This window comes from Vipera berus (genome assembly GCF_964194415.1).
Source record: "Vipera berus genome assembly, chromosome: 1".
NCBI lineage: Eukaryota > Metazoa > Chordata > Lepidosauria > Squamata > Viperidae > Vipera > Vipera berus.
The window spans coordinates 26,659,227-26,671,961 of record NC_138202.1 but is presented as its reverse complement, the minus strand read 5'-3'; the positions used below and the strand labels follow the sequence as shown (position 1 = coordinate 26,671,961).

At 41.3% G+C, this 12,735-nt stretch overlaps 1 protein-coding gene across 3 annotated transcripts in view; it reads left to right on the top strand.

Moving 5' to 3' along the window:
- Positions 1-6,792: 6,792 nt before the first annotated feature.
- The window catches only part of TMEM260 (transmembrane protein 260), a 47,123-nt gene continuing 41,180 nt past the window's right edge, over positions 6,793-12,735 (top strand). For all 3 annotated transcript variants that reach the window (XM_081315352.1, XM_081315353.1, XM_081315354.1), the window contains exon 1: positions 6,793-6,925. In XM_081315352.1, the coding sequence (XP_081171478.1) occupies positions 6,832-6,925 (94 nt within the window). In that variant the 5' untranslated portion in view covers positions 6,793-6,831. The remainder of the gene's footprint in view (positions 6,926-12,735) is intronic.

The following is a 12,735-nucleotide window of genomic DNA, read 5'->3' as shown; positions in this document are numbered from 1 at the left end:
AAATATGCCACTGAGTAGCACTCAGTGGAGTGGCCATGAAGGCCTTGGAAAAGATTCAAATTTTGAGAGCTCTCTAGATTTAGAAAGATTAGAATTGTGCAAGCTGGGACACCCTATGGAAGCCAAAGTTGGATTCTGAAGAAGCAGGCTAGGAAGAGTATTAATGCTTTTGGACTTTCGATGTTGGAGAAAATTCCTGAGAAGACCACGGACAACCAAGAAAATAAACAATAGGATCACTGAATAAATCAACCCACTTGAGGCACAAATGACCAAGCTCAAATTATCCTACTTTGGACATATTATGCAAAGACCTAACTCTCTGGAAAAAGATCTCATCTTGGGAAAGACGGAAGAAAAGAAAACATGAGGACAGCCAGCAGCAGGCTAGATGGACACATAGTGGTGAGGATGAACCATTGAAAGTCTTGAAGAAACAATTAGATCATCATGGGGTTCTATCTATGTGGTCACTAGGAGCTGAAAATGACTTGAAGGCACATAATCACATTAATCATATCATATAACAGCAGTAAACTGAAGCACCACTAAAAGGAGTATCAGTAGATCTCATTTCAAGAAGTGATGGGCTTATGTCCATTTCAAAGAAATAAGACCTTCAATCAAACTATAGTATAAAATAAATCTGTAGCTGTAAATTCAAAATGGAAGAAAATCATAATCATAATAGTAAAGTTGGAAGGGACCTTGGAGGTCATCTAGTCCAACCCCCTGCTCAGGCAGGAAACCCTATACCATTTCAGACAAATGGCTGCCCAGTCTCTTCTTAAAAACTTCCAGTGTTGGAGCATTCACAACTTCTGGAGATAAGGTTGTTCCACTGGTTAATTGTTCTGTCAGGAAGTTTCTCCTTAGTTCTAGGTTGCTTCTCTCCTTGATTAGTTTCCATCTGCTGCTTCTTGTCCTGCCTTCAGGCGCTTTGGGGAATAGCTTGACTCCCTCTTCTTTGTGGGAACCCCTGATATATTGGAACACTACTATCATGTCACCCGTAGTCCTTCTCTTCATTAAACTAGACATACCCAATTCCAGCAGCCGTTCCTTGTTTTAGCCTCCAGACCTCTAATCTTTGTTGCTCTTCTCTGTACTCTTTCTAGAGTCTCAACATCTTTTTTACATCGTGGTGACCAAAACTGGATGCCGTATTCCAAGTGTGGCCTTACCAAGGCATTGTAAAGTGGTATTAATACTTCATTTGATCTTGATTCTATCCCTTTGTTAATGGAGCCTAGCACTGTGTTGGCTTTTTTGGCAGCTGCAGCACACTGCTGGCTCATATTTAAGTAATTGTCCACTAGGACTCCGAGATCCCTCTCAGTTACTACTATTGAGCAAGGTACCCCCTATACTATTCCTGTACATTTGGTTTTTCTTGTGTAAATGTAGAACCTTACTTTTTTCACCATTGAATTTCATTTTGTTAGATAGTGCCCAGTGTTCAGGTCTGTCCTGATCTTCTTGTATTTTAAGCTTGTCTTCTGGAGTGTTGGCTATTCCTGCCAGCTTGGTGTCGTCTGCAAATTTGATGAGTTCCCCATCTATCCCCTCGTCCAAATTGTTGATGATGTTGAAGAGCACTGGGCCCAGAACACCCCACTACACACTTCCCTCCATGTAGATGCAGTTCCATTGAGGACCACTCACTTAGTATGGCCAGTCAGCCAGCTATGAATCCATCTGGTGGTGATGCTGTCTAACCCATATTTTTCTATCTTATCAAGTAATAGCTTTTGATCTACTTTATCAAATGCCTTACTGAAGTCCAAGTAAATTATATCCACAGCATATCTCTGATCCACTAATTTTGTCACTTGGTCAAAGAATGTAATAAGATTTGTGTGGCATGATCTGTTTTTGACAAACCCACGTTGGCTTTTAGTAATGACTTTGTTAGCCTCTAGGTCAGGGGTCGGCAACCTAAAAAAGGAAAAGAGCCACCGGGAACCGGTTCCATCACAAATTAAAAAAACTGGGAGCCGCGTGCGTGTGTCCATGCACGCGCATGCGCAAAAAACGTTTTGCGCATGCGCACGCAGTTGCCATTTTTTTAAAAAGTGAGATGGAACCGGTTCCCGGTTGCCCGACGGCGACGGCCCGTCTGCAAAGCTCTCCAAAGGTTTGGGGAGGTGCGCGCGCACCTCCGGTCGTTCGGAGAGGTGCGCGCGCACCTCTCGGAACGGGCCGCGGCGTCGCTCTTTGAGGAAGCTGCCGTGGCCCATCTGCAAAGCTGCCGCTTTCGGCAGCTTTGCAGACGGGCCGCGGCAGCTTCCTCAAAGAGCGACACCGCGGCCCGTTCGCGCGGAGGTACGCGCGCACCTCTCCAAAGGTTTGGGGAGGTGCGCGCGCACCTCCGCCCATTCGGGGAGGTGCGCGCGCACCTCTCCAAACGGGCGGTGCCACTCTCCATTTGGAGAGGTGCGCGCGCACCGGGCGGCTGGGAGCCGCAGAAGACGGCTCAAAGAGCCGCATGCTGCTCCGGAGCCGCGGGTTGCCGACCCGTGCTCTAGGTGCTCGCTGATTCATTGTTTATCTTTTCCAGAATCTTCCCACGTATTGAGGTCAGGCTGATAGATCTGTAATTTCCTGGATCCATTTTTTTTCCTTGTTTGAAGATGGGAACTACACATCAGCTCTTTTCCAGTCCTCTGGTAGTTCACCAATGCTCCAGGATCTTTGAAAAATATAGTTCAGTGGTTCTGAGATCACATCTGCAGGGTCCTTGAGAACCTTGGGGTATAATCCATCTGATCCTGGTGATTTGAACTCGTCTAGGCTGGACAGGTGCTCACTTACCATTTTCTTGCCTATCTTAACTTGTGTTTCTATTCTGTTTTTTATGGCACTATTTTTGATAGGTTGGTCTGTTTTTTTCCCTTTGTGTAAAGACAGATGCAAAAAACGAGTTAAACAGTTCTGCTTTCTCCGTTGCTTGTCACCTTCTTGCCACTTTCACCCACTAATGGACCAATCATTTCCTTCACTTTTTCCTTGTTTTTTACATGTTGAAAGAAGTTTTTTTGTTATTTTTGACTTTGGTCGCCTTAGTTCATTTTGAGCCTTAGTTTTCCTCACTTCATTTTTGTAGGCTCGGGCTATTTGCTGATATTCTGCTTTAGTTATGTGCCCCTCTTTCCACTTTCTATACTTGTCCTTTTTATCTTTCAATTTATCAGAGAGTTCTTTATGCAGCCATGCTGGTTTCTTTTGAGAGCTGTTATTTTTCCTCTTTGTTGGTATTGTGCTAGACTGGGCCTTTATTATCTCACTTTTCAAAATATCCCAAGCTTCTTGAGTTGTTTTCCCCTTGAGGACTCTCATCCATGGAATCCTTCCCAAGCTCTAAGTTTATTGAAATGATAGAGGCATGCCTTGACGAGTCCAGAAAAAATATTTAATTTATACCTTATGCAGGAATATAAGAGCTGCCAAGTTTTTAATCAATTTTTGTCATGTGCCTCTAATGAAAGCTCAATCTCAAATATTAGCAGGGGGCATTCATAACATTTACCTCCATGACTTGAAAAGCTGTTTGAAAGGGTGATTTTTTTAATATGTTATTTCTGAGCATGTGACAATTCTACAGAGAAAATAAATTGTTTGTTGGATGGTTCCAGTGACATCACAGAGCATTAGAAATTTATATTTTTCAACTTAAATGTGACCCTTTAGCAATGTTGTGCAAAAATGAACTATGTAAAATGTTTTAAGATAGTCAACATACATTAAAACCTATTAAACAATAAGAACATTTCAAATAGCCAGAAGGCAAAATTAAATGAACACATAGTTAATTCCCCAAATATCTCTGATTAAATGTAACCCATGTAGCTGCTTTATCTACCCTAATACTTTCAGCTATGTTCCAGATATTTTTGTTACAGTCCCATGATTTTGCTGTCTACTATTGTCACCTGTAAAGACTTCTTACAATGCAACTGAAAATTCTCTGTAAGTTTATGCTATGACGGTTAGAACTGAAGTGGCAACTTCAGATGATCACTAGAGGGCAGCAAATATATTTGGAAAACTTCCTTAGTTGCTCCCCCTAGCGTCCTCAGGTACCATTAATATGTATTTGCTTGGTTTTCTATTCCATAATTCTTTATTTTTTATTTTTAAAAAGCATGGATTTGTGCTCAACTATAGACTTCATGCATGTGGTTGGATTCCATATATATGCACACACATGCACCTCATCTTTTGTCCTTACCCTATTTATGAGCCAGCCTCCCCCATAATAACTCAAAGCTGTTAGGTAACCCTGTAAAGCAGGTCAAGCTGAGAAAGATTAACTTAGTTAAGACTATCTGAATATTGCTTGTAGATTTTCCATGTCTAAAATCATTGACCATTAACCGGTTAACTACCTTACTACTTAAATTTACTTGTTTGCAGTTTAGTCTTTTGGGTGAATATGCAGGCAGTCCTGGACCTATGACCACAATTGAGCCCCAAATTTATGTTGCTAAGTGAGACATTTGTTAAGTGAATTTTACCCCGTTTTACAAATTTTCTTGACAGTTGCTAAGTGAATCATTGCCATTGTTAAGTTAGTAATATAGTTGTTAAGTGAATCTGGCTTCCTCATTGACTTTGCTTGTTAGAAGGTCGCAAAAGGTGATTACATGACCCTGGGACACTGCAACCATCATAAATAGGAACCAATTCCCTAGCATCCGAATTTTGATTACGTGACCATGGGGATGCTGCAGTGATGAAAAATGGTCTTAAGTCAGGATTTTTCAGTGCCATTGTAACTTTGAACTAAATGTCGTAAGTCAAGGACTACCTATACAGCCTAAATTGGAAGCAAGCAATGTACAATAGATCTTAGAAGCATTAATGTGTCCAGAAGCAATCCACCATCCAAAGATACAAGAAGTATTTTCAAGTTTATGCAGTATAGAATTTGCATGATTGCGATCTGTTGACAGTGAATTTGGGAATAGCTCCTATTTTTGTCTTCTGACTACTCTTGATCTTAAAATGTGAGTGGAGTTGACTAGGGTTTGCTAAATGATATCCATCCAATCCATTAAAACAGTAGGTTTTGAGGTGTCTGCAGAATGTGGTGAAAACTGTTAAGATGGCCATTGGTACAATCCATTTTCCATTTATTTATTTTTCACATTTTTGAATTACTCATCTCACTCAGAGGGGAACTCAATGAATCAAAGCTCAGCCTATTTTTATGTACGCTGCTCTGCAGACATCCCTGATGGGACGGAAAGAGGGAGCTACATTTATGAAGAACTTCTTCAAGGCTCCTGTCTCTTCTGGTGTAATAAAGGAATCTCCTGATTTTCTCTTGTGGGTGGCTAACCAATAGAATAGAATGGAATGGAATAAAAAGGGACCTTGGAGGCCTTCTAGTCCAGCCCCCTGCTCAAGCACAAGGACTCTCCAGTGATGGAGCGCCCACAATTTCTGGAGACAAGCTGTTCCACTGGCCAATTGTCCTCACTGTCAGGAAGTTTCTCCTTAATTCCAGGTCGCTTTTCTCTTTGATCAGTTTCCAACTATTGTTTCTTGTCCTGCTCTCTGGTGCTTTGGAGAACAGCTTGACCTTCTCTTCTTGGTGGCAGCCTCTCAAATACTGGAATACTGCTATCATGTCTCCCCTATTTCTTCTTTTGACTAGCCAAACCCAAGTCCTGCAGCTGTTCTTTTTCCGGTTTTCCCACTTCATGCTTGTTCTGGAATGGTCCAAGCCAATTCTTCACGGCAAAGCAGAGATCATCCTCTAAACAGCCTTTTCTTCCAGATTCTAGGAGGTGAAAATTGACTTAGCATAATTGTTGATCTAGCTACAATATTTTGCCTCTTTTGTAGGTAAGGTTGGCTGAGAGCTATGGATTGGTTGGAAGCAACAAGTTGGTGTTAAATCTAATATTTATTTATTTATATATCACCCAGGAACTCAAACTGGGAATTCAGTTCTTCCAGAATACCTACTGGGCTTCAGAGACAAGATGCATTCAATTCTGGAGTCGATTTAGCCACCAAAATTACTAGCATCTGACATCTCATTTTCTCTTTAAATTAAAAGCCATCATTCCTAAATTTGACCCAATGTGCACTTCTGTGGAAGAATACTTTTGGATTTAATTTTTTTTACTGGATTTATTATTTCTGTCTATATGGATTTAATTTTTTTACTGGATTTATTATTTCTGTCTATATAGCAGATGAGGGACTCTTTTGCAGCATCCCCTTTCAGCTCATATAATGCAATTAAGACTTTTGCAAGAAACAGAAAAGCACTAAGCAATGTACTTTGCAGCTGACACAGCAAACCTTTTCCGTTGCAAAAGCTGTGCGCCTTAAGAACCGGGACTGAATGGGTCACGGAACTTCCTAACAATCCAATTCGGGTTTGAAACAAGATCTTCTAAATAAGTCCAGCTTTGCGCCTACGTAACGTGTGAAGTGCTCCAGCTTTGAAGTTTACAGTGTTGCGTTCCAACATGTCGACTTCCAGCAGGGTTTCGACTAAACTGCACGGAAAACAAGATACTTTTAGTCTTATCAAAAGTATTACCTTTTATATAAGATCTGGCTTGGGGGGCGGGGGGGGCTACCAACCCAGCTCTCCAATATCCTACAGCACTGACCTTCCCCAAGCGGGGGAGCGCCTCGTGCATAAGCCAGAACGTTTCGACGCAACCACCGTGGGAAAGAGAAGGTGCCTCTCTCAGTCCCCTATCTGGGAAATGGAACAATCCAGCATGGCCCCGCCCACTCCCCGCCGAACCCGGAAGTGGCACCCGGCGGGGGGAGCGGCGTGCGTGAGCGTGTTCTTGCTGCTCCATGGGGGCGTTGAGTGGGGCTGGCGCGATGGGAGCGGCTGTGGCGGCCTTTTACGTGACAGCTGCGCCCCACTCCGCGCTCGGGGGAGATTCTGGTAAAGTATCAAGATCCGGCCTCATGTCCTGCCTGTTTTTTTCGCGGATATCCCCCGCCCCTAAATTGTACTGCATGTTTTTGCATATTCTAATTTATGATAATAATTCAACCCACTGGTCGGAAACCCAAATCGGCTTTTGTGATGCATCTTTTCTAGCAATGAGATAGTTTGGGATTATTATTTTTTAAAAAAAAAATAGCACTTGACTTGTTAAAAAAATAAACATGGATTACTTTTGTGGCAGAATTTTAATCTTTTGGGATACAGTGGACCCATGTTGTGGATTGGGGAGAATCTGAAAATTCAGTTGTCCCTTTTTTGGATAATCAGCACGTCAAGTTTTTTTACGGGGTGAAATGAAATATGGTCCTGCATGCATTTGATAACTATCCAAACTTAATTGCTTTGGGTAGATAACTTGGGAGTTATATGAATAAAATGGAAGTGGGGGGGGGAAGTATATTGAAAAGTTTAAATTTCAGCATGCCAGATTTGTGGTAATCTGTTCCTATAGTCCTAGATGGCATCACACATTAGATTTACATTTGTGCCACTTAATGTTTCTGGGACATTATAATAAAATACCAGAAAACAATCTGTTTATTTATTGGATGCAGACTTCATGGATGTGATGCAGAAAGAAATTCATTCTTCTCAAACAGCTATGCACAGGATGCTGCTTTTCCTCTGATGGAGATACAGATGTTTAAACTCATAGAGTAAAAATATGATTCTGCTATTTATCCCCTACACACAAATGTTATTGTTGTGCACATAGCAGCATCTGGAATGCACCCCAAACAAGTTTTTTTTATTGGGGAGTATGCAAAAATGTTGATTGATATTTGCAGTCCAACCATTCTGTGACATCTGTGGACTATCTTAATGAATAATAATAATACTCGCATGGCAAGATTATAATGGAAAAACCTTCCAGTGTGAGCCAATCTAATGCAAATAAGATGAAGCAGTGGTGGTATTATTAAATAGTTGTGTGTGATTATTAGAATGATGCTTGACTGGCATACTTCTGAAAATGCTCTGGGTGAGAGAGTGCAATTTGCTTATAATATGATAGTGATTTCCCCACAATAGTTGAGAGATTAAGCCGCTGGTGTTTCTCTAGGATTGGAGAGACATGGGTTCAAGTCTGTTCTTAGTTGTGGAAGTTCTCTGGTTGACTTTAGGCTAATTGCTGTGTCTCATCCTACCTGACGCTAACCCTAGAATCTGGAGGGGGGGGGGGAAAGGAAGCGGAGGAAGGAATGTTACATATGGCATGTTGAGAGCTATACTGAGAAAAAGTAGGATATAATTCAAGGGAGGGAGGGAGAGGAAAGGAGTCTCTTCTCATAGATTTTTTCTGTCTACACCATTCACCATTGTCCTTTGCTTGTTGTCTTTTAAATGAGCTGGAATCCAGTTTAAGCCACCATGAAGGATGAGAACATCCAGAGGGCTTTGTTATAGCAGGCTAGACTCCCAAACAAGGAAGCTAACTCAGACAAAATGATTAAAAAGCAGCAGAATAACATCAGCAAAATTAAAAAATCAATTTGCCCTTTGTTCAGAATTTTTAAAAAATAGATTTGCATAGCAGTGGCTAAAATACTTTAAAAGAAAAGCAATGCAAAATTGGAAACTGCAGCAAAGTTGTCTCCCACCCTTAATTCTAAGTAGCAGCATTCATTTAAAAGGAGATTTATTTATTTATTTATTTTTTAAAAAGCATATCAAAGATTAATGACGTTTTCCAGGAACATAGGAATAGGTATTAAGTGGTGCAGCAATTGGAATTAATTCTTTCATACAGCATCCTCCAGATACGTTGCAGAACCTTTTCCCAATTTTCTGGTATGCTTTTGGAGGGTGTACAAGCTGTTGTAGAGGGAGAGAAAGCCCTTTTCCATTAGCAGCATCTGTTTTGTTCGTGGCTAGGGACATGCGGACTGTTAAATATAATCTTATGAGTAAATCTGTATTGAACATGAAAAGGAATATGACTCAGGAAATGCTCTGTAGAGCTTTGACAGTTTTAAGCTAGGGACAGGCAAGCTGCTACGCTCCAGATATTTTGGACACAAATCCCATAATCTCTAACCAGCATGACCAATGGTTCGGGGGGAATGGATATGTGTCCTCCAGATCTTTTTGTTTATATGCCCTATATACCCCTATGTGTTTGAAGGTATTCTCTCTTTGAAAAGCTTTCCAATCAAGACCCATAAAAAAGCGCTGGAATCTTGCGAGTTGTCTCTTAATTTGCAAGCAGGAGGTGCAGCAAAACATACAGGTTACTTATAAATAGGCTATCTTTCTTGTTATAGAACTGATAATATAATGATAATAATGCACCCTTACCAAGGCACAGTACAAAATAAGCAACCCCTCCCCATGTAATGACAAATTGCTCCAATAAAATTTGCTTAGAACTCTGTAAGCAAATATTATTGTTCCAGCAGTATACTTGAAACAGTTGCCTGGGATAAGACTGAGTGTTTCTACATCCATAATTATTTAAAACGGGTGGTAATCTGGACCTGGCAGTGAAATAAGAGTAGGCTAGAACAACCAAGACCTACATGAACCTGCTAATCAAATAAAAAAGGTCTTTAACTCTCTATTAAATGCTGTCAATTTCCCCAAAGAAAAAGGGAGTTGATCCCAGTTTTATGGGGCCAGATCCCTCAAGAAATTTAAGATGTGCATCTCTACTTATGAATCAATGTGCAAATTTTATGCAAATTGAAACCCTCTTTTCTGCCCCTCTTCCCTGTTACTTAACAGTGTAGAAATAGCACTGTCTTTTGATTCTTCCCCTGAGCCAATGAAGTTAGATTATGATGTTTTAGCTGTGTCTGATGAGCTAATGATTGATTGTACCAGTCCTGCATAACCGTAAAGACCAGAATAATCCTAATAGAGAAAATTCCTGAAGAACCGCGTTGGCAGGTTCCTTCAACAATAGTACAGATTTGGTCTAGAGAGAAGGGGAAGAAAGGCTTGGAGAAAGTGCAGTTGTTGTCTAAAATATTAATAGCATGGGAATTTTTGATGTGTTATGGGACATTAGACACTAGATGAATTATCAGGCAGGCTGAGCAAGGACTTTGGCATTTAAGCCTGTCAACCTGATTTCAAGAAATAATGTAAAGGGGTCAGACTGTGGTGGAAAAACTGACTGACTCCAGCCAATGACCGGAGAGATCCAATAAAATCGGTTTATTAAGCTAGCAGAAGAATACCGTGATCAGCCAAGGCAGGAGTCCTGATGTTAGAGAGCATTGATCCTATATAGGCTGCGTCACCTTAGATTATATTCTAAAGGTATTGTAAAGTAATTGAATACTTATTTTGCAATTATCAAGGTAAGGAAGTAGATGGTGTTATCTTTGGAACACGAGGCTTCTTGCTTAGAGAAGAGGAATCACAACATATAGGCAATAACTTATCAAAGGCACTGATCAAGTTAAATTAGCCTTTTATGCTGTGAGTCTCCGTATTCTATAAACATGGGAAACCCTGAACGAGATTATCACCTTTATCCTTGAGTAAATCGGCACAAGTGGAAAACATTTGACACACATCTCAAAGCCTCCTTTAGACACACAGAGGATAATACATAGCAAAGAATGGGGGTTTTGCTAGTATAAAGATGGCAGTTTAACCTTGCTTATATAGGAAGTGAGAAGGCTGCATAGCAGAGCAAGCAATTTTATGCAAGATGGCCCAACTATTCAGCCTTCTAAATTCTTACAAAATTATTCTAGGGGGCTGGACTAGAAGACCTCCAAAATTCCTTCCAACCCTATTCTATGTTCTATTGTTTCTAATGCTAGCTGCCCTAAATGGTTGCCTAGGGTGAAACCCGATCACTAATCCCTAAAATATTTTTCTATACAGGAAAACCTCTGGGCTCTCTGTAGGCTACACATGATTTTACACAATTAAAATGGAATATGTATATACTGTGAAGCAGAGGTCTCCAATCTTTCCAGACTCGAGGACCGGAGGGAAGGAGAACAGCTTCAAAATTGGTGTGCATGCGTGCGCATGGGGCCATGCACACTGGTGTGACACTAGCAGCCCCATTCATGCATGCAGCATGCGCTGGTGCCGTGCACATGCATGGGCGGCCGTGAACCATCCCCATGTCAGCTAGTGGCCCACTCACGCATGCGTGAATGGACTGCGTAAACCACCTGGGCTAGTGGCGCATGCACAAATGGGGCCATGGGTGCTAGCATGAGGGGGGAAATGTGCGCCCACGCGAGTGCGCACCAGCCAGCCATTTCCGCGGCCCGCTGGCAAACAGCCCATGGCCCAGGACAGGGCTGTGGACCATAGATTGGGGACCCCTGCTGTAGAGAGTTGCACCCAGTAGTTTTTCTCTTTTCTTTGGAAAAATACTCAGCCCCCCAGAAATCATTGACTGGGGTGGGTGGGTGGGGGAGAATGGGAGAGGAAAAAACTTCGTTAGTTTGCCTTCTGGGTATTTTGCAATGTGCCTGATTCTCAGTGATGGTCATTTTAAAAGAATGACAACAGCATGATATTGATATAATATAATTTCATATTCCCTTTAAACGTTTTTATGCTCTTGAACCAATTTGGTACTGAATTTAATCTGGCTTCATTGTCTTTTTGTATCTGTTTGTGACTTATCCCAGTTCAGAGAGCAAAGTGATCTATTTTATTTCATTATTTATGAATCAAATTGATTGTTGTTAGCTGCGAAGTTGTGTCTGACCCATCGCGACGCTGTGGACGACGTTCCTCCAGGCCTTCCTATCCTCTACCATCTTCTGGAGTCCATTTAAGCTCACGCCTACTGCTTCAGTGACTCCATCCAGCCACCTCATTCTCTGTCGTCCCCTTCTTCTATTGCCCTCAATCTTTCCCAGCATTAGGCTCTTCTCCAGTGAGTCCTTCCTTCTCATTAGGTGGCCAAAGTATTTGAGTTTTAGCTTCAGGATCTGGCCTTCTAAAGAGCAGTCAGGGTTGATCTCCTCTAGGACTGACCGGTTTGATTGCCTTGCAGTCCAAGGGATTCGCAGGAGTCTTCTCCAACACCATAGTTCAAAGGCCTCAATTCTTTGGCGCTCAGCCTTTCTTATGGTCCAACTTTCACTGTCATACATTGCAATTGGAAAGACCATAGCCTTGACTATATGCACTTTTGTTGACAGGGTGATATCTCTGCTTTTTAGTGTGCTGTCTAGATTTGCCATTGCTTTCCTCCCGAGGAGCAAGCATCTTTTAATTTCTTGGCTACAGTCCCCATCTGCAGTGATCTTGGAGCCGAGAAAAATAAAATCTGTCACTAAATTGATATAGAAACCCATTTTGCGGAAAGTGACCCTGGTGGTGCATAGCAGTCACCTGTGATCTGTGTGTGAACTCTGCATTTACTTGTGATTTTTTTGCAGTATTTAAGATAAGATAAGATAAGATAAGATAACCTTTATTGTCATTTTTTTTACTGTGGGCACAACAGCACACATCAAAAATGAAATTTAGTTGCCCGCTCTCAAAGTAAAACACGTACATGACACACACCTAAACATACTATATACAACATATGTACAGACCCACACCCTATATACATAACAAATAAATATTAAATACTGTCCATCTTGAATATATAACGGAAGGAGGAAGCTTGAGAGTTCACAAGGTTAATGCTGTATGGAATGAAACTATGGCTGAATCTGTTACAGCTAATGCTTTACTTCACATTGCAATTTACTTATTTCCCCTGTATTTTCATTATGTTTCTTACACATTGCTTCACGTTCTTTTAAATA